The sequence below is a fragment of the Numida meleagris genome, chromosome 1 (genome assembly GCF_002078875.1).
Source record: "Numida meleagris isolate 19003 breed g44 Domestic line chromosome 1, NumMel1.0, whole genome shotgun sequence".
NCBI lineage: Eukaryota > Metazoa > Chordata > Aves > Galliformes > Numididae > Numida > Numida meleagris.
The window spans coordinates 26,562,896-26,590,386 of record NC_034409.1 but is presented as its reverse complement, the minus strand read 5'-3'; the positions used below and the strand labels follow the sequence as shown (position 1 = coordinate 26,590,386).

The 27,491-nt window shown below is 37.9% G+C and overlaps 1 protein-coding gene across 1 annotated transcript; it reads right to left on the bottom strand.

Annotated features, from left to right (window-relative positions):
* On the bottom strand, window positions 280-26,169 carry PPP1R3A (protein phosphatase 1 regulatory subunit 3A). Its single transcript, XM_021384446.1, has 4 exons — window positions 25,376-26,169; window positions 5,259-5,317; window positions 5,014-5,150; window positions 280-2,792 (listed from the first exon to the last, which is right to left on the bottom strand). Exons 1-4 carry the CDS (start codon window positions 26,167-26,169, stop codon window positions 282-284), a joined length of 3,501 nt encoding a protein of 1,166 aa, XP_021240121.1. The 3' UTR covers window positions 280-281.

The window sequence follows — 27,491 nt, the reverse complement described above, 5'->3', positions numbered from 1 at the left end:
ATAGCGTGCTAAGGAGCAACAGCTGTACTTCATTTTAACTTGACGTGCTTCAGATCTCATATTCATATAGGTATTTAATGATCCAAACATGATGGTCCTATAGTATAATTACTTATATGAAGGCTCAACTTCATATGTAATCTTTTTAAAAAGATGCTTCGGTAGAAACCTTGCTTTGGTTCTAACAATGAATAATCTCTTTAACAGTGGAAATGCTTTGGAGGGGTTGGAGACTATTGACCAGACCATGGATCTTGAGCACGGGTGATAATCAAATAATGTTATTCCTTCTTGACAGACTCTTTGCTTCTTCCTCCTTCCCAGTAGAGCCAGTACAAGGAGAACAGGTAGAGTGCAAGACAAACCATCAAATCATAGTGGTAAAGTGTTGCAGCAAACACAAGAAAGAAGAAGACACAAAAGATTTTGCAACCAATATGTTTTAAACCTGGAGACTCACTAGACAGCATCTGTTCTTCACTCTTCTGGTCAGAAATAACTGCAGAATGAGAAATGTGCTGCTTTTCATTCTGCGAGTCATCAAACCAATTTAGTGTTTTCCCTTCAGTTATTAAATGGTCAGGATCAGAGCCTCTCCCACTAACTTCTTTGGTAGCCTTACTAATTGAAATTTCTGGCCTCGATGACTTCTCTTGCTTGAACTCTGCTTGATGGAAACATTGACCTATATTGCTTCCTCTTCCTTCTCTAGCAATGGCTGTGTCTGAAGTGGAAGGTACTTCTTTTCTTTCAGCTTCAGGAAAGAGGTTTTTATTAATATGTTTCATTTCATTTGGCAGACTTAACTCATGTCCTGACTCAGCAACTACCTTTTCAATGACTTTGAATTCAGAGTGAGTATATGGATGGTCCATGTCTGCTGCAGAAGATGCCAGTGAAGAGCTTTTATAGTGGTAACTGGGCATAATGTTTGTACCAGAAGGTGATGTTTTTGTTTGAGCTTTGGCATGCAGATAGGAAGGTGCTCCATAGTAGCTCTCATCGCTGTAGAGGTCTTTCAGTTCCTCACTGTAGCGATGCTTCTGGGCACTCTGGGAACATTTAGACACTTCTTCTGAATATAAACCCTGCCCCAAGCCTTCTTTCTTTCCTGCAGAAGAAGCTTTTATGGCTCCTTCTGCAGGGGGAATATCTCCAATGTCTGGCTTTGCTTTGGCACATTTTTCCCTGCTGTTGCATACAGACATCGTTTCTCCTTGCAGTGTTTCATGTACGCGTGCATTATAAATATCTAAAACTGATTCCTTTTCAAATTCGGTGTCATATAATACACCCACTGTGTTGAGTTGACAAAGAGCATAATGTGAACCATCATTTCTCCCTTCATGTGTATCAAACGCTGTTTCCTTTTCCTCTGTGGGCCTGTCACTTAGTGCAATCTCTTGAGGTAGCTTAGCAATTACTGCTTTTTCACTGGCAGACATTTTTTCTGGAGCACTTTCTGATGTTGTTTTAATTATATAAGCCGTACCTGCCTCTGCTTTCCCTGTAATACCGTGCTCAGAGACAGGAGACTTTTCACAACTCTCTGCCTCTTGGCAGGTAAATAACTCTTTTGTACAAGAGCTCTGAGCCTTTGCATCACCCCCTGCTGCCCACCGCACTCCACTATCTGCTCTCTTCCATGCCTGTCCAGTGGTGCTTTCTTCACTTTCTGTCCCTATCAGTCCTCCTTTATTTCCATTCTCTGCCTTTCCTCTGCCTTTTAACCTTGTGAATCCTCTGTGTTCCTGAGCATTTTCAGCTCTGCTTTCATCCCCTGGCAAGCAAGCCCCAGGTCCTGCTTGTGCAGGCCTGGCTCTGTGCTTGTTGTCTTCATCTGGCAGGAATGATGCGCTGAAGGCATGTTTTCTGTGAGACTTGAAAGGCTTGGGTGCTTCCTCCTCTCCGATTAGTGCTAAGTCTGCTATTTCGATGACTCTTTTCTCCTTCTCTGTATCAGTGCTATAATTCTTTTCTGACAATTCACAAACTCCTTTTTTGTGAGTATATTGGCTTTTTGTGGAATCTATTGAGATGTCAGTGTATGCAAAAGTGTCGGTATATAAATCTCCTTTTAAATGTGCCTGAACTTTGCTTTCAGTCTTCTCGATTTTTCCTTCATTTTTGTCAGCAGCTGATGACAATGAATCCAGAGTTTGGTGAGACATCTGCGGTGCCTGGTGCTCTGGAGCTGGATTAGCATTGCCATCCAGCGTTCCTGTTATGCATGCTTTTAATTGCATGGATTCATCATGCACTGAAGAAATGGCTGCTGGCCTCATTTCACAGGCCTCTTTCAAGGTATCATCTTCACTGATGAATAACCTCTCCATAATCTTACTTCCTGAGGCACTATCTGCTTCACCTCTTGTAGTATCTGCGTGGCTCTCTCCTTGTTGGTTTGAGACAGTAGCCGCAATATTAATAGCCTCATTCTCCTTTGTTCCAGGAAAGTGTTTTGCCAATGAAAGAGTTTCACTGGTACCAGTAGAATCCCAAGACTGCTCGCTGCTGTTTGATGAGACTTCCTTTCCTGATGGGTGACTATTATAACCTCCTATGGAATACTTAGCATTACCTTTTAATTCTTCTCCTATCGCTTGTGAAGTATTTTCAGATAAGGAACTGATAGGCACTGGGTGCCTCAGCAAGTCACTGCTTCTTTCTACACAGGTTAGATTTTTTTCCAATCTTACAGTTTCACTTGGAAAATTAACTGGTTCTGTTGTGTCTAAACTCCTTTCATCTCTGGAAGAGGTACCTTTAGCTCCTGTGAAGTGCTGATTTAGCTGAAACAATAGAATAGAAAAGAATGATCAAAAAACGCTTGACAAAAAATGTGCCACATGAATGAGGCAGGATTTTGTTATGGAAAGTTTTGTTTTTGGTAACAAAGCTTTTATGGAAACGTGTTCCGAATCATTTGCAAAATTTGCATTGTATGTATTTTTTTAACATAGGTAATGAGCTTTATGGTGGTGTTGAAAGGAGCAGGAAATAAAATAGAATTCAGAACCCTCTCTCTTTATTCATGAGTTCAGTAAGCTGCTAGTGCATTTTATACAAATTAAATCTGAAGAGAATATTCCCTTAAAGGGAGGCTAATTCATTCTCTGCACATTCGGTTCTAGGTTTGGAGAGAGAGAGGCGTTGGGGAGGGGGAGGATTGGCACTTAAATGAGGGCATTGATACAGTACATCAAAGCCTGGTAATGTACAGTATTGTCCAGTAAAACAAAGACACATTTCACACTGACAAATACTGTAAGGATTATCTTTGCTTCATTTCTCTCAGGGACCATTTTACAGGCTTCAAACCAGACTGATTTTAGACAATCTAGTAAGACATGAGTTGGAAATGAGATTAGTGAAGTAAAAGGCCAGAAACTAATCACTCTCCCTCCTAGCTCCCATATATCATATTGTATTATTCAGCTATGGCTGCTTGTCATTGCATTCCCTTTTCACTTTAGCATAGTCACACTGATAGCAGTAGCTGATCAATTAGAGGCTAGCTTCTTGGGCACCCCTTTATGCATTTGCACTTGCTGAAGATACCCCCATTACAGTTTCTCTTATTAATATGTTTTCTGCAAAGCCTCTGCAAACTATTAATAGTAAAACGTCACTCAAAGAAAAGTGAGGGAGCTAATGTCTCTGCAAATTCTGTTTTAATGACCCTCTGCCAACCGGTGCTCAAGTGTATTTGAGTTCTTCGGTGATGCCAACTGTCAGGATTTAACAGTGAGATGCCTGTGTTTTTTTCCCCTCCTCATAACTGACATTTGCATGATCTCAATAATTATATGCAAATCTTACGATTTCCCCTTCTTCTCACATAAGGCTCATGTTACTTGTCAACTGCACAGCTGTCTTGTGAGCCAATGCCTGCGTGTTTCAAAGATTTGGTTGTATTTCCATCTATTATAAGCCTTCATTGTTTAATTCATTAAAGAGCGCATAGTGCAAATTAACATCTAAATTATAGCTCCCCCTTCATTTATTGTACAGACAATCCTGGCAATTGATAAACAAACGGTTATATTTGATCCTGCTTTTTGTAACAGAGTGGACTGAGAACAACAGGGGATTTAGAGGTCCTCCTTTTTTATGTTTCATCATAAAAGAAAAAAAAGAGAAACAGGTCGACTTTCAGGCAGTGAAATATCCCACAGTAGGCAACAATTTTGAACTTTTTTTGGAGAAAAGGAAAGAAAAAATATATTCAAATAAGAGGAATTTATTCTCTCTCTATCAATAAGGGAAAAAAAATGGTTCTCATCTTCCTCTCCTGTCTTATTCAGCATTCACATTTTCACAGGTGATAGCTGTTCTAATCTATGATTACGAATCTGTGCACCCAAATGATCATGAGCTGAGAACAGACACTGAGAATAATAAATTGCTGTATGTGTCTCATTTATTGCCATTTTTTTCTTTCATACTGAAAAATGCAAGCCAAACCGCACACATGCACACACACAAATCCAAATAGATTGAATGTTCACTGAGTGTAAAATTTATTATAACAAATTTAGTACCAAATACTGATATAGAAAGATGTGCTATATAAATGTATGTATTTTGTTCATATAGCACATTACATAGTTATCCTTTGATAACAACTAAAGGCTAACAGTACCATAAATAGAAGAATTATACCAAATATAAAGCATTTCTACAAGAATATACCTATCCTAGAGACAAGGATGAGAGATCTTTGAAATATTAGTCTTCTAATTCCTTCAGACTGTCACTTAGAGCCTCTGGTAAAGAGGTAAAAGGGAGAAGTCATTAATTTAAGACCAGAAAAAGTTGATGCACTATGCTGAAATCAAAGCACCTTCTATTGTCGAATTAGTTAGAGATTCAATGAAAGTACAGACCAAGGCTTTACATTTGTAAATTAGTACATCAGTCAGCTCTGTTAAAAGGGGGCATTTCACCAGCTTTGAAGCGTAAATGGATTCATATCATTTAATACTGTAGATATAATTGTATAACACTTACCAGCAACTCTAATTCTTTTTCATCATCTTCGTGATCACCCTGGTTGTATTCTGCATTTTTATCTTTTATATTTTCATTAGCTGGTACACTCTCTTTGTCTTCTGCTTGTGAACAAACAATCTCTGGGATGTTTGCATCTGAAGAGTTAACAAAAACATGCTTGAATAATTTCCATGGAATTATTTGTTACACTTTTTTAATTAACATGGGCAGTAAGAAAGAACTAATTAAACCAGGTGTAGTACCTGAAGTTCTTGAATTATTCCATATGTCACCATCAGATGTTGCCAATATTTCTTCTTTGCTGTTAAACAAAAAGAAACTTTCTGTGTTATTCTGCAGAGAAATATTGTTCTAACTGCTCTTAGACTCAGCTAGAAAGGCAGCTGGTTAATTACACAAAATTTTGAATGCTGTTTGAAATTCTTAAGATAACAACCTTATCAAATGCAGTTTCTTTGAATGACCTGATATTAAGTTTTGGTCAAAGAAAGAATTGGCCAAGAAAATGAGAATGTGTTGACTTTCAAATTATATTACAAAGCTGATGGGTTTTCCCAGGCCTTTTCTGAGAAAGCAGAACAAAGGTGATTAGATGGGTCACTGACAGGAGAGAGTAACTTTGGGATCAGACAAGAGCCTGCAAGTATATATGTTCACAGGAGACTGGACCTCTCACTTGCCTATATTTTTCAAATATTTGTATACAGAGATTGCTGGAAAAAGATGTATTTGTAACCTGAAACAAATCAAAAGATTATCTCTGTGTGCATACAGTATAGATCCTGTTGCTAAGCTGTGGCTGGCTGATAGGAATGAATTCTGCTTCCCTCCAGCCAGTGCTTTTTTTACTGTTGCTTTTGTACGTTGTGAAAACAAAGTCCAGGTCCAACACAACAAACACCCACAGAGAGATGCTGAGCATCTGCAGTCCTCATCAGTATCAATGCAAAGTGATAGCAGTCAGAATTGTCTGCTCATAGGGATGCAATATTTAGTAAAAAGGGGAAAAAATGTAAAAAGGATGCCACTTATGTAAAATGCAAATTAAGTCACTCCTAATGCTTTCTCTATGAGATGGATTCTTTTTTCTGTAGGTTTTTAATTTATGCATTTTTCAGCTAGCCGTCCACCTGTGTTACTGAAAGTTAGCTTCTAATTTTCAAATATTAATCTTTTCCCCTTCTATATTATTCTAGGGTGGTTTTTTTTTTCCATTCAAATTGATATAACATTAACTCTGCCAGTTAAAATGCTTAATTCAGAAGGAGGATGCTAAATTTATACTTCATTAAAAGGTACTAGACATTGACTGTCACCAACTTTTTAAAATCCAGCCTTTCCAGGGATTTCCAGACAAAAGCAGAGAGAAGATTCTTCCAGTCTAGCATCTGATCTCTGACTCTGGCCACCATCAGATACTTCAGAGGGAGATGTAAAGTTCTTGTAGGAAAAGATATGGGATAATCTGAATTGCCCTATTAAATTTCTTCTTGAGCTTTTGTTATACATTGTCCTTAAGGCATCAGATTTAACACTCTTTCAGTGGTTCTTTTTTCCCATTAATTGCAATAATGCTGAATATTCCTGATATCCATATGAATGTTATGTCACTTTTGAGTTCTGCTACATGTATAGCCTCCATACATTTTCTCACTCTCCTACTCACACAGAGTTGTACTTTGCTCTGCCAACGGCTGCTGTAATCAGAATAATCTGCATTTCATCCTGAAAAGGCTGGCAGAGAAAGGCCTTTATTTTCAGATTGATGTGGTTTTTAAGGTAAAACATCACATTTATTATTGATTCATCATTATTTTCATACCACTACTGTTACATACTAATTTTACTCTTAATGTTACATGAAGAACCCTGTTTTCTTTCATCCCTTTGCAATTTTTTCAGCCACCTGCCTCCATAAACATAGACACAGAGTAAGTTGGGGCTTAACCGTGAGACAGATGCATACAGAAGTTTAGGTGTGAATGGGGTATCTGCAAAAGCCTTGAGTTCGGAACCAAAACTCTGTATAACACGTGAGCTGAGTTAGTCATCCAAAATAATGATCTTGAAACCACATGGGCTCAGCAGAGGACTTTCTACTGTTAATCCAATGGGGAAAAAAAAATCTCAAAGCCTTTATTTGAATGTAGCTGGCTACCTGCAGTTTTCAGCTAAGTGGATACAACTCTCAGGAAGCAGAGGTGGCATCTTTTGCTGATAAACAGGGCCCTCATCTGCTCCTTAAAGAAATGGAATTTGACCCACTCTTGTCCTTCGAGAAGCACTCCCAGAAGAAAGGATGCCCATATCTGAAGCAATAGTCTATCGTCAAGCGGATCTTGCATACAAAATGCAGTGGCAAACTCAACTTCAATCACAGCCCGAGGAGATTAAAAAACACACTGCATATACACCCAAAAACTACCCAAGTGACTGCTGCTCTTGAAATTGGATGTACTAGCATAACTGTTTAGCTTATTCGTCATTTCTAGGAGAAAAAAGAAACTGGATTCTGTCTCCAGTTCCATGTGTTTCTTACCCAGTGATTATTTTTGTTTTTAACAAACATCTTTTCAGTGTAAAATACAGACACTATTGAATAAGATTGTTAAGAAGGAGAACCTCTTTCTGAATATATTAAGCTGCTTTGAGGTGGATGCCAGAATGGGTCTTAGCTGACCTAGCCTTAGTTTCCTAAGAACCTGTGCTCAGGCAGTTGTTGTGTACATCACCCCTGTCATCACTGATGAAAAACTAACACTTCAGAAAAGAGACTTGCTTCCTCTGTTTGGGATATTGCCAGTGAGATGGAGAGAAATATCCTTTGAAGGAGCTTCTCTGCCTCTGGAAGAACTGACCAGAAAAGAAATCTACAGTGACTGCCTTAGGCTGAAACCAAAAGTTTTATATAACTATAATCAGCTGAACTGAATCCCACAGTGTGACTCCAAACTGGAAAGTAGCTAACGAGTTTTAGCAGCTGGGTCTGTACCATATCATGTGTGACCCGAGCACCTCAGTTTTACTTGGCTTGATTAGGGCTGTGTTTGTCCTTAACTCTTGTTCCAGTGTCATCTAAAGCCCTGGACTACAAATTTCTTTTCACAGCTGTAACAGATAATAAATATCAATGATAATATAACCCCATAGCATGAATCCACAGCAAAAGAAAATAGTGCACCACTAAAAGGTTTCTAACATGACTTCTTCCTTGTTGCACTGAATTTTATAAAGATTGTTGGTTTGTAGCCCATAATTTGTGCACCTCTGTCCTGCAAATGCATGGCTGCAGGGAAATTCAGTGCAACAACTGTTATTTTACTTCTACATCAGAAATATCTGTCCTCGTATAATTATTCTAGTGGGAAATCTGAAATTAACCTAAATCGAGGATATTAATACTGCAGTCTTTGAGGATCACAGTACACATAAAACAATAGTAATTTAATAGCACTATTTTAATCTAAGAAATGTTATGAAGGTACTGAGTCCATAGGTTGATATTACTAAAGAACAATCTCAAATGTATATGTACACCTTAAAGAGTGAAATATCTCCTCAAAGCCTATAAATATTATCCATTTCAACAAACAGTGATAATTAGCTAGGAAAAAAATCTCTACTATTAAGACATTTAATCATTTGATAACACTGCTTTTCAAGAGTATCCTTTCCCCTTTGCTCTTCATGGAAGCTGTTTGCCTAGTTAGTTAAGTAAATTGTAACAATAATTCAGCTTTTGTGCTCTACATTAATTAACTCACTGTGGTTTTGAGGGATCTAAATGTACCTACACTGTGTACTGAGAGGCACAAAATTTGTGTTCAGTTTTAAAATGTTTAGTTTTAAGTGAAGCTAGATATTCTGACAAAAATACAAGATGATAGAAAAATTCCTGGTGTCAGCCAATGCAGTTTGCCTCCAAAATAAGTACCTGTATACCTGTAGAAGCTTGGCTGTTGTTTTTTTTCCCTTCAGATGAGCAGAGTACATTTTCATAAAGTACATCAGGAGCTCAGAAATTTCTGCTGGCTTCAAAAAATACTTTTGTTCATATGATTCAGTCTTGATGGAACTACCATTCATTTGGGCTGAGTGATAAAAAGAAGTACGAATGCAAATAAGCTACGGGTATAATTTTGCATTTAGAGAGAACAAAGGAGAAACTCAGGGACTAGTTAGTAGGACTGTGGGGACCGGAGAGTTGATGGACATTATGGGAAGGAGTTCAAAAGTCTCATATTTATGTAAAATTTGCATCCCAGAGAAAAATGTAAACTTGAATCTTAAGATGATCATCTGAAGATGTGAAGAGTAGGGAGAGAATATATGAGTGATGTCAAAAAATTAATTAGTTAACAAAAAAGTATAGTTTTGACTTCAGAAGGGGTTCAGATAAAGTAAGGTATGTCAAGGATTTGGAATTAACCTTTTTTAGTCAAATAGGATTTTTAGAGAGGAGAGGTTTGATCAAGATTTCAGATAAGTTATGTATAATTCCACAGTCAAAAGACTTCTCTGAAGCTTTTCTACCCCAGCACTGGCAATGGGACAGAGTGTCATTTAGAAGAACACTGTGAGCAAGGTATAACTGATGGGAAAATAGATTTAGAAAATTGCATTATTTAATTCAGTCTGGGAGTAAAACTAGTTTAGATATGCTCCAGTTAAGAGAATCAGATAATCTCCAACCCAGAATAGTGACAGACCCAAGAGAGGAAATACCACATAGTTGAAATTCTTTTCTATTCAAATCTATCATTTTGGTCCAGATACTATTGTAACAACATCAGAAGACAAGGAAAAAGATTTAGGAAAAAGAGAAGTAGTGTCTGGCAACTTCAGACCCAGGTGTCTTCAAAAAGTCTTCACAGTAGACAAAACTTAAATGAGAGAATAAATACAGATAAATGGAAAATGACATAAAAGTGCCAGACTCACCTGATAATATCTGTCTTTGTTAAGATTACTGTATTTCCCTTGTCTAAAAATCAGTTATCTGATCTATCTGGACTTCATTAAAGCATTTGTTATGCAGCCACATGGGAAATTTATTAATTAAATTGGAGAGGAGGGAGATCAGAGCAGGAGCTCAGAGGTGGGAGAGGAGCGTGGTGCCAAGCGGGGCCTCACAAGACAGGCTGCACCGAGCTGGCAGACATCACACTGGAATTCGAGAGGACCAGCCGTGTGATCACTCAGTCATTTTATTACAGACCACAGCACAAAAAGTCAAAGTTAAATTAAATCTGTGGCAGATAGGAAGTTGGGAGACATCACCATCACAGAGGAGGACTGAAAGAAATCTGAGGCCTGGAGGATCAGAATAATAGATAAGGGATGCGCTTCAAAATTATGAAGTGCCAAGTTATACATTTAGGGACTAGGGAGAGTTTCTTCTGCAAAATGAGAGCTCACAAACTGGAAGAAACAGATGAACAAGGAAAATCTGAGTTTGTTTTTGTCGGACAACATTTAAAGGCCACCATGAGAACTGGCTGTGGTGACAAGGCAAGCAAGATTCTCTGGTAATATATTAGGGAGGATATGCCTTGTAACAAAAGATTTCTGGTAAGTGTTTATATCCCAGCACCAGGCACTGGTAAGAACTCCTTACCACTTCAAGAACTTCAGGAAAGATTATTTCAGACTGGAACAGGCGCAGAAGAGGACTACAAGATGAGTAGGCGAAAATCATAACCAAGGAGACAAATAGAGCATTTCTATTTTCAGTTTAGCAAAATACATTTGGAGAAGAGAAATGAATGTCCTCTTTTAATAAATAATAAGAAGGTAGGAGAGATATTAACCAGCAAAACTCTATTAATATATTAATAAAAAGAGAGCCCTGTAGAAACTTAAAAGAAGATTTATAAGCATTAGAAAAGTACGTCCTATACCAATTTTTCAGTGCAAGTACCAGACAAAAGAAACTGAGAAGGTCTCAGTATAGAAACATACTTTTATTACTGGGCTTACACAACATGTTTCCCTAGGGATAAGACTTCATGGTCACCTAGGCCCAGTCCAGCCCTATTTCATATACAGTTATATGCCCTGAGAGTTACACTTTCAGAAGTGCCCATTTCACCACAGCAGGTACTTTGGTTTTGTTTGAAATTGTTTGGGCCTATAGCTAGGAGCTACTAATCTCTTCATAATGGGTGGAGTAGTTATAGCTTGCCGTGGTTTCAATTCACACAAATATTTTGCAGAAGTTGTATCTGCATGTTTGTATAACCTGCCACACAGTTCACATTGTTCTGTGTTATAGACATTCATACTACATCTGAACACTTACACTGCAAGATATTTATTTTGCAGAATATGGTAAAAGGCTTCAATTGTCAGAATATGGAAAGACAAAAATGTACCTGAAAAATTCTTTAAATTAATGCCACTTGAACAATCTTATGCTATCTCTTATTTAAAAGAAAATGCAATAATACTTTATTTAGTCTGAAATTTAAAGAGTAGTGATGTAAAGACATGTAAAGACTATATTTAAACAAATATTTATTTAAAAACATATGTAAGAGAGAAAAAAATTGATAGAATTTGTTTAAAAACCCAGATAAGATTAGACTGTCACAGAATCGTTCATGCTTCTAGTTTTTAATTCAAGGTGGATTCACAATCAAAATGATTCTCTTCTACCCTGAAGTTGAGGTGAAGCAAAAGTAAGAGAGGCTAGTGATATCTAAGTGTTAACTAAACAATAATTGTTTTATTTTCAAGCCTAATTTCTAGATGTAAGAAGAGCCTGATGTGGTATCAAAGTCTGATACCACAGATGCTTTTGGATCTGGTGCTGTAAATAGCCAGACTTTCTGAAGAATGATGACACTGTGATGTAAACAACACGAGATGCTTGAAAAAAAAGTACTGAAATGCGACAATATTGTTTCATGAGAAGCAGAAGAGCAAAAAACAAATTTGTGCAGGTAAGTGGCTGGGTTTGAGAAGTCATTGGAGCCAAACAAGAGTCCCTTGGAACTGTAAACCCGCAGAGCTGGAGGGAAAAGTAAAGACTGGGGGAAGGAAGCGCTGCTGGTTTGGTTTGGTTATGTTGTATATCATTAACAGCAAAAGGAATAAATAAACAATAACATTTTTAAAAAAAATTATGCATACATTATAAACAGAAAGCCTGTAAAATGCTTGGAGGTGTTGGGTTAAAATAACATTAGTGAGAAATGAAATACATTCTTTTCATGAGGATTTTCCACATGCAGTCTTGAATAACAATAATAATATTATATTCAATGTCATTAAAAACCCACAACATAAAAAAAAAATCTAAGGAAAAAGGAATTTGGGAAAGAAGTAGAAAAGGCCAAGAATGCATAAAGATCTAAATAAAGTTTAACATTTTATTAAATTTATGAAACAGTACAAGATTTCTTTGTTGTTTTAGGTTTTGTTGTCGTTGTTGTCGTTCCTTTTTTTTCACTGATACCATCCCTGTAAACAGTTGGTACTCTGGAAAATTACATTAAAAATGTTCCACTACTGATGTTAAAATACCAGTGGGACAGGGGAGTAAACACAACAACAACAAATAATGCAGAGGAAAAAATGGGGAGAAAAAAAAGCCGGTACTGTACACAACAACAACAACAAAATCCTCAAGTTTGATTCTTGTATCATTATCATGGTGAGAATACCACTAGAAGTATACTTCCCAGCCATCCTCTGGGATCTCAGCAAAAATCATGTCCTGGCCTGTCTTTGTACAACTCTTGAAAGGGATTAAGGATCCACCAAGAATCCCAGCATGTGGATCTCTGGAGCACTTTTCTAGTGGTGAATTCTCCATAATTAGTTCTATCTTCCTCACTGTATATATGAACTGAACATTTAATGAGTAAAGATGATCTCATTCCTTGTCTTCATAAGACTCAGTCTAAAACTCACTATAGGGACAAATCTCCTCCTGGTTTAAATTGAAGTCCATGTTATCAACTGTTGAAATTATAGTCTTGTAATGAAAACTCTCCAGATTTCTTATGATATGGCTCCAATGCCCTGAATGTATTAGTCCCAAGCCCTAGCACTGCCTGAGATTTCTCAGTGTAGCAACCTTGGCTTGAACCTTTGTGCTTCCTAGGGCCATGCCTCAGCACAAGCTGGGACTTTCAGTTTGCATGAAGATGACAGGGAGGCTGAGGATTATCAGCCCATGCCCATTCCTATACTGCTGTAGGAAGCAGAGATTTTCTAACCCAGGGAGCTCTGTCCATTGGAGGGCCTCCAAACAGCCTCCCGATAGAGTAAATCTTCCCCTGCTGTTTCAGGGTGCTTGAAAGTCAAGAGGCCACAAAATACCTGCAGCGGAGTTGCATGCAGATGGATTCCTTTATGGGCAACCACCCTTCTGCCATGGAGAGGAGTCATCAGGTGCTCAGGCCCCGCAGGAGGCAGCCAGGCTGCTGGCTGGCAGGGCCCAACCTACTTCTCCAGGGCTGCCTGCTGGTTCCACCTGCCCAGGCCTTGAGCTCCCTGCAGCTAAAGAGAAAGAGCCTTCAGAAAGCTAAGGAGAGAAATCGTTGCTATTGCAGGAACTGGTGCTTATTTCTGACTTGTTTACCTGCATATTTTGTCTAAACGAAGGCAGAATATTATTTTTATGAACAGTATGCTCTCATCTGGAATTGACACTAATGAATGCAAGGCCTTTTCCCCCTCTTGTTTGTACCATCAAATTAATTAGCTCTATTGTGACATCAGTATTTTTCTCAAGCAGTTCAAGGCTTGAGCATTTTCATTTCTTTTTCTAAAGGGCATCTTCAGTGCCCTTTATCTACCATAAGAATCATGCATCACTTGTATTTTTCACAACTAATGCTGTTTATTATAAAAACTGATTGTGATGTGAAGATTGTTATACTGTGTGGCAAATTGCCCAAACAATTACTGTAAATGCATAAGCCATAAACTGTACTGCCAAGGACACTGGTAGGTTAGCTTCTATAAAAGAAACAATTAGAGTCTGAGGTGAAAATAATAGAGATGAGATGACAGTTATTGAAAAGGCAGAACATCCAGTTTAATGTTGTAAATATAGGTTTGTGGATTACACTGATGGTTTTAAAGTGTTCGTGTCTTATTGAATGGAATAGAATATTACATACTTTAGAATGGGACCGTAATTATTCTTTTTTAATTGTGATGTCTGATGCATTTGTGAGCAGTTGTTGAGAACATCCTCACATTATACTGATCCTAGTTCTAAATTATCATCCTGCTCCAAGGGTTTTCTTTTTTTTTTTCTTTTTTTTTTTTTTTGTTTTACTTTTGTAGCATTTTGTTGTTCAGGGTCTGTTCTGAACAAAGTATTTTCTCTTGAGGAACTTAGAGTGCTTAGAGGGTTACAGCAATAATTATTTCAGTTTCAGCCTACACACTTCACTGCTTTAAATCATCATTATAAGTTTCATCCCTCAGCAACTCCTGCTGAGACATTTAAGAACTCCTAAAAACCATTAGATAAGAATAGCTTATCTTTGTAACAATTTGTATATAAAGGTATTGATAATAATTTGCTAGAAATTAAGGGAATATATTTTTCTGAGGAATCATCTAAATACAGAGTAAGATTTATGCTTACTAAAGATTTCAGTCATTTGAACAAGACTTGTTTCATATGAAGAAAAAGGATATGCACTGTACAAGAAGATGCATTGCAATAGACCTTGGTAGATGTGAAAAAAATATTTTAAAAATATCAGAAAAGAAATATTACTACATGAGAAAATTAAAGAGTCCTCACCTCTTCTAAGAGAGGATATAGGGATAACATTCAAATACTGAATCCTGTGGTGTTGGCACTTGCAAACTTGACTCAGAATTATGATTGACCACAATGACAGAGGTCCTCGGCATGCAAAATCAAAACTGGGAAGAGTCTGTCCATGATTTGCAAGGACAGGACAAAGTGAGCAGCAGAACAAAGACACCAGCCAGAAAAAAAGGCCATCAATGTCAACACTGCAGCGAATGTGATCTCTGAAGTACCAAATCCATTAGTAGGGAGAAAAAAAAAAACAAAGTGGCTCTGAAAGAAAGTTGCAAGGGAAATAAGTGCTCAGCTGTACCACCTTTCAGGGAAATGTTCTAAGTCATTTCCAGGCTTTTACATAATGTTAAGAGGAGTTGATCCTAATGCTTGCGCTTGAAGTAGGGGCATTGCAGCCCTGTTGGAATCCATTTGAGTGACACTGAAGCTCAGGTAACACTTCTTAGTTCTGGTCTTTTAGTTTGCACTCCTAACACACATCCAAATTTCTACTTGCAGGATAATTCTATTTGAAAATATGGCCAATTCCTATTTCAATGGTTTGGCTTCAAATGATCCCTCATTGTGTGTTATGTGTGCTTGAACCTCAATGTTGCTATTGCGTGTCAGTTCAGTGTGCATATCATGTGCAGTAGTACCATTGTCTTCTATTTGTGTTTAGTTTTTTAAGGAGGTATTTTAAAAACAGAAAAACAACAGAAAAAAATAATTTAAACAATCTGGAAAACAATATTTTAAATTATTTTTATTAAATTCTAAACCAACTGAGATCACACAGGAAAAGGAAAAACTGCAAAAAAATAAAAAATGAACAGCCATAACTGAATGATTTTGAGAACATTAACTAGAAATACAGATTTTTTTTAATATTATACCATTAAAAGAGGTCCTATTAGAATGAAGCTGTATGTAAAATCAGAACCATTATTACAAATCTAGGCCAGATTGATTTTCTTATGTGACCTTCAACTACCAGCAGTGTTATAGAAGGTTCAATCTAGTTCTTAGTAAATAGGTGTCACCAAACAAACAGGACTGACACTAATTAGCTCCCTTGTTGATAGTCAGGACACAGAGGGTAGAGGCATGGAGACAGAGTGACCCACTCATCATTAAGTGGTAGGTGAGGATATTTGCACACTGGCATGGCTGTGGTTTGCAAAGCAGCTACCATTTTGAAACTAAGCTGTGAACAGAAGACTGCATTATCAGGAGAGTCAGTTTAGCAACATTCGTAAGCAGTTTGCACAAAAATGGAGCCAAAAAGAACCTCTATTTAAATATTTGAAATATTAGAAAGATAATATTAATTAGTGGAATTTTCCTACCTAGAGGAAATATCTCTTAGTTTTGGTCATCTCATCTAAGAAAAGGGGCTGAAACAAAAAAAAAAAAAAAAGAAATGTGGGCCTGCAAAAGGACAATAAAAGCCTGTCAGTAGCTTCTAAACAAAGAGAAACTGAAAAAGAAATTTGGAAAGTGAAGAAAGATGTTGTGAATGAGCAGTATATACTATGATGATTAATAGTATCTAGGGGGACAATTGATCAAGAGAACAGCTGTGAGGGAATTTGAATGTTTTTTTTTAAAGAAGAGTCCCAGTAGGATTCAGGCAATGTTTGTAATAAACCTATTTTTATTAAGATTATTGGATTGGTGCTATCCAGGGGATTATATTTTCCAATTACTAATATTTTCATTTTTCAGTCTTAGTTTATGATTGAAGCAGGGACATAGGTGGCACAGAACAAAATGCATTGGCCTGGTTTGGGATGAGAAAAATCATAGCCTCAAAGCAAACAGAGTCCCAAGAAATTAGTCTTTATTTTCTAGCTCATTAAAAAAGACCTTGAGTTTTAATAGCAAAACATTCGTACTTTTTTTTTAGGTACAGTTGAATATCTGTCCATTTGAAGATTTTAGTGCCTGCATGTCTGAAATGGGAGCACAACTCCAATGTGGTGCCACATTCTAGCTTTTAATATAGCCATTTCTATCCTCAAATCTCATTACTATAGGTATGAAGAATACAGAAAAACCCACACATAAGTCTCAAATTAAGCCACAGTAACTACGAACAGGAAGACTGCAACTTTTGTCAGAATTTCTTACAACTCCGTCATGATTGTGGTACCTTATTATGATATCTACATAAAAAAATGTTGAAACCGGTGGGGATGACTTGTTCCTGCACTGTTTTATACACGGATGGGTCAAAAAACTACTTTAGTCCCTCAACAGATTGGGCTTGGTACTTTAGCAACAAGTTTTTTAAGGAAAGATTCCTTTGGGTAGGGCTAGACAATCTATTGACAACTCTGTTGTGAATTAGGAGTGCAGCACCTTACTACTGGGGTCACTATCTCCAGGGCCAAAAAGAGAAAAAAATGACTCAGGAGTAAAGTTTCCTAAGGTCTAAGCTTAGGCTGAGGTTTGTCTGGAAGGGCCGTGGTCAAATATAAAAATGATGTTGTAGAAATTTGTTGGAGGTGGAGAACCTCTGTTCTTCTCTTGCTTCTTTTTCTCCCACTGCTTTAAAAGATAGAAGGATAGAAAAGCAAGTAACAGCAACAAGTCTTACATTTCTCCCAAGCTGCATCTATTTAGGATAGCTCACAGAGGAAAAAGACCTTATATTCTGTGGTATATAGTCTTTCTTTGGATCTTAGCTAGGGAAAAAGAAAAAGAAAAAAGAGCAGTCCTCTACCAACACGTCAGGGGACAGTCATTTCCTAGAGGCTGACTGCAGTATGCTGAGGCACGTACACAGGAAGATGACAGATGCCTCAGAGATAGATGGCAGTCAGGTGAGACTAAAGCACAGATTGCCACCCTTGGAGCGAACAGAATAGATGACCACAAAAATCCTTAGTCAGTCACTCTTAATTGAGGACACCTATGCTCTAAAACTCGGAAAACATTTCTAAGCTCAGTAAATATCCCTATAGGCTTAAACATCCAGGTGTTATCACAATAAGAAGAGACTTGTCTAACATTTTTTTTCCGTATGTTTTCTTACTACCACAGAGGAAGAAGGTCACAGTGTGATACATATCAAGAAGATCTGGAATGTAATCTAGTGGACATTAGTACAAATTTACTGGAGTCGCTGGGAAGAGAGAAAGACTGACAAATTCCACAACCCTCTATAATATGAAATGATCAAGGCTTGAACATCTTACACTACTAGCAGCCATAAACTTTGTTGTGGGAACAACCATTATGCATCAATGCAAAATTTACAGGCAAATTCACTCAGTACATCTAAGTGCAAAGTATGAAAAAACTGCCAGCTTTACCTAGTCCACATGGACTCCTCACAGCAGCTCTACATTCAATTGCATAGCTCAGTGCTCTTCAGTACTCTTTAGGACTGTTATTAGTAACCAGCAGTAATAAATCTTTGGGTTTACTGCCAAGAGTATCAGCTGGCTCCGCAGATCAGGAGGAGTGGAGAGAGAGTCAGAAAACCAAGCCCCCCATTATGCCTTGGCATATCAACTAATATTTTCGTGTGTGTCACTGAAGGCCTAGGGATCAAATAGCTATTTCTAACATGCTCCCTCAGTGTTAAAAGGTCTCAGCTCTTCCTTTGCCCTGAGGCAGGGACTGCATTTAACTTGCAAAATACTTGTTTGGGCCATTTTTTTCTATCTTTTGTGACTGAAAAAATAATCCATTCATAATCCATATCAAAATCATGATAGGTGATTAGTTTTCTGGAGTTACATTGTAGCTGAATCAATTGCTTCAATTTTAGAGCTGGATCATGGCTTAAAGTTCATAATCAGAATAAACAGCTCAGATGACACTTAGTGAATGCATTGATTAAATATGACTCTAGTGCTCTCAGTTAATGTCTTACTGACTTTAAACATATTTCCAGGAGTAACATTTAGTCAAGACAAGGTGAATGTGATAGAAATTTTTTTTTCCAGTTGAACATTTATGAACTGCAATACCTGGACAGTGGACAGAAGACAGAGCACTGAAATGTTCCTTACCATCCAGGGTCAATTCGCAAAATAGATATCTAACTAAACAAAAGAATCACTGAACAATGGAACACAGGATTTCCTTTAGCACTGTATTTCTATTTGTCCAAATGTATGCCACAAGTATGATTAGCAGGTGTCTATTTACCATGTGCATACCATTCTCATCCATAACTTCCACCTGTTTCTTCTGCATTTCTGTGATAGTGTTCAAAACCTTAAGCTATTATCTTAGGTATGTATCCTTAGAGTCTTTAAGATATTTCATAATTCAAATACTAAGTGTGTCTGGATTGTGAAATATTGTTGTTAGATAGATAGATAGAAGAAAAGACATATTAAATTACTGTGTGTAGTTACTTCTTGACCAAATAAGATTGTCCCCTGTAGAATATTTTTCCAGTGGTTTATCTTAGCTTATTTTAAATGACTTTGGAGAGTAAGGCTGTAGCAATTTCCTCAAAATATAAGTCTACAGAAGTATTTCCCAACATTCAGCCTCAGCTCCACAGCTTGCTTTTATCCCTCTTGTCTGAATAATATATTTTAGATCATCTTAAATAATTATCCTATCTCCCCAATAATCATGCTCCTAAAGTACCTTGAAAAGTCTCACTTTTGTTCCTGTGCTCCCTAATTCTACAGCTGCCAAAGACTAGCGCTGACCAGGAGGCAAGAGAAGGGCTAGGAATACTAGATTAGATTCAGCAGTGGAGGAGTTCTGCTTTTAGCTGGCTCCCTGTGAATGGATAGCTTTTCTAGCAGCTGCTCTCCTGGTAAAAACAGAGATTGCAGTCACTTCCTAATAATAGAAATAAACTTTAGTCAAATCGCATATCTGTATGCTGATCAAGGTGTAACTTGTGACTTGAGATGCCAGAAACAACCTTGAAATTAAATAGTAGTACATAAAGAAGATGCATGTTTTAACACCTCTCTCCTTTTCCCTTTCTGATTATGATGTGAAATAATCAAAAGAACAAGGATTAAAAGGGAACAAAATTTAAATGCCATATTTTAAATGGACCAGCTGGGAATAATACAGTTGTACCTCATAGCAAAATGTATGCAAAGTTAGTTCCGAATGTCTTCCTCAGAAGTCCTTGATTTTTAGCAGTTTGTGGGAAAGGCCAAGAGGAAGTGATGCAGAACTGCATTGATCAGGACAAGCTAGACACAGGCTTGCCATCTACCTGTGGAAGATTGACTGAGCACAGCACAGGCCTGCCAGGCTGTATCGCAGAATCACAGACTGGCTGATGTTGTCAGGGAGCTCTGGGTCCATCTGACCCAACCCCTGCTGCAGCAAGGGCACTCAGAGCAGGGCGCCCAGGCCCACATCCAAATGGCTTCTGAAGATCCCCGAGGAGGAGACTTCACAAAGTCTGAGCAATCTGAGGCAGTGCTCCATCATCTGCACAGCACGTAAGTTCTTCCTGGTGTTCGGAGGGAACATCCTGTACTTCAGTTTGTGCCTCTTATTCTTTCACTGGGCATCACCAAAATTAGCCAGGCTCCATTCTCTTTTCACACTCCTTTCAGGTATTTATATGCATTGAGGAGATCACCCCCTTGCTTCTTCTTCAGGATGAACCAGCCTTTCTCAGTTTCCAGCACTCCCAGCCTTTCCCCACAGTAGTGGTGTTCTAGCCTCTTTACCATGTTCATGGCTCTCTGTTGGACTCTTTCCAGTATGTCCATGTCTCTCTTGTACTGAGGAGCCCAGAACTGGACACAGCACTCCAGGTGTGGCCTCACCAACGCTAAGCAAAGGGAAGGATCACCTCCCTTGACCTGTTGGCAATACTTTACTTAATACAGCCCAGGATATCACTGACCTTTTTTTTTGTGGCAAAAAGACGTTGTTGACTGATGTATCTTCAGCAACATACCTCCTTTACCTTCTATCACAAAGCAGATAAGACTGGAGCTGAAGACAGGAGATTACATGTGCATAGAATAAATTATCTCACTGGCAATTGCAGTAAGGCTATTCAGTATTTATATTCTTGAAATCAGCACTGATGGACTACAGACCAGGGTTTTTTAATCTCCTCCTTCCTATCATGCCTTGTACACTGAGCAGCTCTTGTACAAAACATCACCCAATTTTGTGTTTTGTTTTAAAGAGTCATCACAGAGGAAAGTAAATTGATGTAATACCATTCAGACAAAGGTACAGTCCAGCAATTATTAAAAAGCACAGGACATCAAAGTGATATACCAGGGGGCTCAGAGAACTAAAAGGGAGATAACTCAAACAGTTATGAAAAATGTACTAGCTTTCCCTTGCTTCTAAGATATCAGGAGTCCAACTATATGTTTCAGTCTTTTGAGAAACATTTCTCATACTTATCAGCCATTTTCCTTGTGCTATCATTCCTGTTACTCTCTTGACAGATGGCATATCAGGACCAGGCACAGAAATAGGGCTCAACGTCACCAGTGACAGGGAAACAGTTTGCAGGTCGTTATCACTGTGCCATGCACGTGCATCGTGATTTACAGGAGTTTGCCTTATGCAACACACAACCAGTCCCGGTCTGATCAGACCGGTGAAGGAGGGTGCATTCTACAACATACCCTTGTGGTCCAAAGCTGAGGACCAGGAGAAATTTGTGTTTGGGATAATTATCCATGCCCCCCAAAGAAAGAGAATCAAACAAAAAGAGGAAAAAGTAGAGCTGATACAATTCAGTTACATTTGTCCGAATGTTCAGATGTGGTTTATATGATAGAAATTAGAATTGTATTCTGACAGAAGCTCTCTTTTTTTTCCAGTAGCAGCTTTCAAAGCTTTGGGAGTCAATTTTTTTCACCAAAAATTTATCTGTGAGTATTTATAAGCTAAAGGCATACTTTTAGATAGACTAAAAGATAAAGTAATTCATTCAAATATTATTTCTACAAACTACATTTTGTGCCTGTGAATCTTTTCATGACTTTTGAAAAACAGTACAAACTATTAAAATTTATGTTGAAGAGAATTTTAGCTTGGAAAAATACAGTTAAAGGCAAATATTTTATGAAAGTTTGAGAGAAGACTATTTTTTCATATCTAGACATAGAAGCAAGAGCAAATGAAACGTGGAATGAATAGACGTGTGGTTTTGATCATCTGAATCCAAGTACCTTTCAGCATTAATTACTCCATGCAGTATTACTTTTGCCTTTCACTATCAGTTTTTTTAGGTGCGACTTTCAAGGGTTGAGTGCATTTTCATTTTGTTTTTTAGTAATTATGTCAGAAGCCATCTCACTGCCTGTATTCACACAACTTTGTCCTGGCTCATGTTCTTAAGGGTAACTTGACACAGTTGCTTTGTGTTTCCTCAGTAACTTCCTCTAAAAGTGCGTATTATTCCTTTCACTTAACTAACGCAAATAATCTTCACTAATGACATCTAATGAGCCACGCAGCTATGCCCTAGAGTGGATCAGACTATCGGCTTAAAAAAAAAAACTCTTGAACAGTCCTAGTTTTTTAACTGAAGAGGTAAATTTTAAGAGAAAGTATAAACATCACAGAGCCAAGTTAAAAAAAAGAAATAATGATAACAGGTTTTTAAAATTGAACAAGAGTCCTAAATAAATGCTGTTTTTAAATACACTTGTATTTAGGTTGCTATAAGGAAATCATTAGTTTAGATGCCCACTTTGTGGACATGGACAGCAATATTCCTTACCTGTGTTTTTATTGTGTGATCCATAGATAAAATTATTTCTTCTCTTTATATTGGCTTGCATTGCTGCAGCTCCTAGGACAACCTAGTTATGGCCCAGCACCCTACTTTACTAAATGCTCTATATGCATACATTAGAGCATATATACACTATTCAGAGTTTACAATTTGAGCGTAGAACAAGAGGCAAGAGAGAGACAGGCTGGTGGAGGAGAGCTGGGAAGCAGACAGCACTGTTCAACATGATATGAAGTAGTCACAGCACATCAGCAGCTTCACTTTGCCAATTTTGGGGGGTTTGTTTTTCTTGAGCTTTTTTATAGACATCAAAGCAAAGGAGTTTTAATGAGGGTCTGAAGGAGAATAATGAGGTACTTTTGCAGATGTCTGCAGGGTGTTCCTCCTCACTCAAAGGGGCAACACGTACAAAGACACTTTGAAAAACAAGTGAGCAATGGAGGTTGGCATCTTAGCTCTTTTGAAACGAAAGTCCCTGATGCTGACCTCATTTACACTGGTGAAAGCTGTAACTCCTGTGAAGTCAATGAAGTCCCTGTAGCATAAAATTGGTCCAGGATTACAATCTGCCAGAACTGTCTTTCAGAAGCCATGGCGACCACTGAAACCTTATTTCAGAAATACTTTCGTCTCATTTTTGAATTTACTGTAAGGTATATTTACATCTTTCTGCCACTAAAAGTTCTTGAAAGTGCGTGGTTGTAATCATTTGCCAAAAATGTGTAATATAACTTAATGTAAACAAGAAGATGACCACTTTGATTTTAATATCACAAATTGTCATGTGTGTGCATGTGTATATATGAACAAATGTGCGTGTGCGTACATATGTATGCACACATATATGCACACAGCACACACTTACATACATATATATACATTCCTCTGCATTCTCATGTTGAGGGAGACAACTTTGTATCTCTGGTAGGGAACAAGGTAATTAATTTTATGCTAAGAAATAGACGTTTTCTCCTTTCCCATTTGTTACATACCTCTGTGCCTAAATTACCTATGATACATTCATTATATACATGCAAAAGAGTGGTCCCCAGACAAAATGTTTTTACAATTTATACTAACACCGGATGTCACTTTAGAGTTTTAAGGGAATCAGACAATTTGTCATCGCTTGACCTCAACTGCCAAATTGTATCTAAATGTGCAGGTCAGACCTGAACACAGCTGGAAGCCTAGGACCCTCAAAATGAAGACTCAGCTCTCCGCGTCCATCTCCACCATGTGAGCTACCTGAACTCAGGCTGAAATCACACTGCCTGCATATGCCTGTGTTATCTGATATCAAGGCCCTTCTACAGAATACCTCAGGCTATCTTATTTACCCTGAGTGCGTCGTGTGACACTTCTTGAAGGACAGATACGATGTACAGAACCAGGCACAAATGTCAGGATCTGGCCTCACAGTAGGTAAACGTATCACTCCCTCTTCTCTCACATACAAGGATGTTCCCTGGGGCAGCATCAGTGGGATGGCCCCAAAGCTGGCCTGGGGGACATTTCCTGGGAGAGTTTTGTGGTCTGGCTATGATCTGAGCCCTGGATTGTCCCTGGGAACTGCCCCTGTACTGGGATGGTGATGCAGGCACTAAGTTGAATTGCACACATCCCCTCACAGGACTCACATGAAATCATAACTGCCAGAGGCTCTCAGCTCAGTAAGCTTGGCCTTCAGAAGGAGAAAGGGCAGGGAGGCTCAGCTGGGGAAAGCCCTGAAGGCCTCCTCATTCCTCAATCTCCAACCACTACTGTAGTTTTATTCCCTCTTCCCCATAAGTTCAGTTCAGTGGAAGAGTACAGGCAGTTAAAACCTGGGAAATCAAACAGCACTGTCCTGGCAAGATGACTAGAAGTAAATATTCAACAGAAATTAAGTTCTGGGAGCTAAGTATTGCAGAGGACACTGCAAGTAAGATACAGATCTGGTTCTGCAGAACACCTACAGATTTATAGGAAATATACTGAGCAAAAACCTGAGAATTAGATTTTCATGATCAACATTTCTTTACTTACAGAGAAGAAAGAAATGGTGTTAAAAACAGAGTAGGAATGTAAAAGATGTTGTTCCTGAGCTTATCTCTTTACATGGGGTCAAGTTATATGTTAAGTACTGCCACTTTTCAGTTAGGAGAATACTTGACTACATTTAATTAATGTATATATAGTTTGTAATATGTTATCAACTCTACCTTATAAATCTTTATTCATTTCACCATTTGTGAAACGAAAACGTCAAGCAATGAAAGGAAGACAGATTTGCAACTTTAAGGTGCCACTTACAGAACAGCCCAGACAATTGCAGAAGAGTTTGTACCCACTATTCTAATTGCAGTAGGACCCCTCCTTGAGTTACCGGCTTCCTGAACCATTATTGCTATTTTTCTTTTAGAAGTTATATGTTGAGAATAAAATACAAAATCAATTTTGTGAAAATCCAGAATCACATTTTTTTGCTGTTAAACTCTTGTAGACTTGCCAAGAGACTGAATGTGAAGTGTGGCTACCTCAGTCTAGAGCAAACTAGACTCACCAGCTCACTGATGTCAGCTCAATTTATATGATACAGCAATCAAAATCAGTGTGTTGCACATAATTTGTAGTCCTTCACATTACTTTCCAAATAAGTGGCATGCTTGTCATGTATTAAAATTCTGATGTTTGTTCCCAACCAAACTGTCTGCAGAAAATTACTACCTGATATATTCAATAATTGTTTTGAAAAAAAGTCTTAGCTTCATTTATCATTTTTTAAAAAGTAGCATGAGAATCTTAAATCTGGCAAGCACAATTAGACAGTTAGAATTAGCCAGCTCTATTTTAAGCTACCAACAGGGAAGACATAACCTCACCTGCTTGGTGCCGTCTTTAAGCAGCCTTTAAGATGTCTATCAGCACCCTCTCTGTGTGGTTTATTATCCAACTTGGGTACAGTTTCTTTCTTGTGACAAATCAGTGTGTAGTTTTTGTCGTCGTTGTTTGCCCAGAAGGTACCAATCGATGTTTCATATCGTATACAGAATTCCACTTTGGCTCCATCTCTCTGATAAGGAGGCACCAAAGAAATCTTAAAGCAGAACTGGTCAGTTTCACTGCCACAAGAATTAGGCATGAACTCTGCTAGGATATCATAATAACTGACCCAGTCATCCAGTGTCATTCGAACATACACCGATTTTTCAAAAGATATATTGAGGACTCGTATAATGCCGTTCATACAGGTAATCCCAGGCAGGAACACAATTGACTCCAACAGTACTTTATGTTCTCGCACTTTTTGCAAAACTTCTTCTTGGGAAGTAGGTAATGTAAATAGCTGAGTTAAAAAAAATTCCTCTTGAGGGAAAGCTTCGTCTTCTAAGTCATTGTTTTGTGCTATATTTGGAATTTCCCAGGTATCAAACTCTTTAACAGACACAAGATCAAACCCAAATGCATCAGCAAATGAAACTTTTCTTGCAATGGTGGTGGGGGCATCTGCCTCCTCTTCCTCTGAAGAAGCAGAATTCCGCCTCCGGGGAAGTGGAGAGAAACGGTGTTTAATGTCAGGTTTAACATCTTCATCTTCAGAAGAGAAATCGTTCACAGTAGGGACTTCTAATAAGTTAGCCTTGCTAGCCTGACTAGGTCCTTCGAAAGACTCCATTGGGCTCTCTGATATAAACTGAAAGAGAACTGTACAACTAGTAGCAGCTGATATTTGAGACGCTGTGATCTAAAACAAGGATTAATGTTTCAGTTGACATTGCAAAAGGGACTCAGACCTATTAATAGATGCTGTGGTGTGTCAGCTATGTTGGCTTGTTTTTAATCTGATAGTATTTGATGTTATAATTTCAATGATACATTTCTAATACTGCATTCCCTATTTTGTGTGGCTCTGTGTGCTATGAAGAAAAATATTCAAAATCTAGCTAACCTAATGGAACTATCTTTAGATGAACAACTTATGTGCACAACAAATTCATCACTTTCCACAAATGAAGAGCTATTAATCTTTGATTAGAATGTATCAGGTAAGTCATTACTATATTTTCAATTGTGTCCATATATATTTTCAAGGACATTTTTTTTGCAATGTTTTAAGATACAGCAGTACAATGTCACATTCTGCCCTGGCATTATACCATGCTAACCCAGTGGGCCAGATCCTAAAACTATGCCAACTTTTCCTAGCTGAGAATCAGCCATCACAATTTAAATGGACCATGAATGTTGTAAAACTCTGAAGTAAGCATCCTAGAGATGAATTTGTAATCCACCATTGTAAATAGGACTGAATTCACCACTAATTATATTACAAAATTATCTAGTGCTCGACTGCATTGAGCACCATCCAACCAACTGGAGACAAAATCAAGTCACAGAATTAACTTGTGCAGCCAACCCTGAAACACAAACCACGTGTCACACTGCTATAAACAGGAGAAACACATTTTGCTGTTTAATTTTTTTCAGCCTTTGTGCAGGTTATCTTCCCATAATATTAAACAAATTGTTTCTCAATCAACTTAATCAGAATTTTGTTCCTAATTTCATGGTATTCCATGCATACAAAAATGCAGTGTTTGTGAGGCAAAGATGATGAAACCAAAATGTCACATTTTTGCTTCATATTACTTAACCTGTTTTCCTTGTGTCTCTCTCAAAGGTTGAATCTATGCTGCAATCAAATTGTGCAGTGCAAGCTAATAAATACAACAGGGCCTGCTTTGCTTTAGCCATGTCAGAGACTGACGGCATTAGTGGCATCGTCAAAGATCTCTTCATTCATATTTTCAAATGGTTCAGGTCTTCTGATCTCTCTTGAATCCTTTCTCCTGTTGTTACAAGTGATTTGCCTTCTCCACCATGAGAGCATCTCCAAGTCTTTCTAATGCTTCTCCACCTTAACCTCTAAACAGCTGTCCTATTTGCTATTATAAAACATCCATACTTCACTAGTATTATCATAGTTTGAAAAAATAG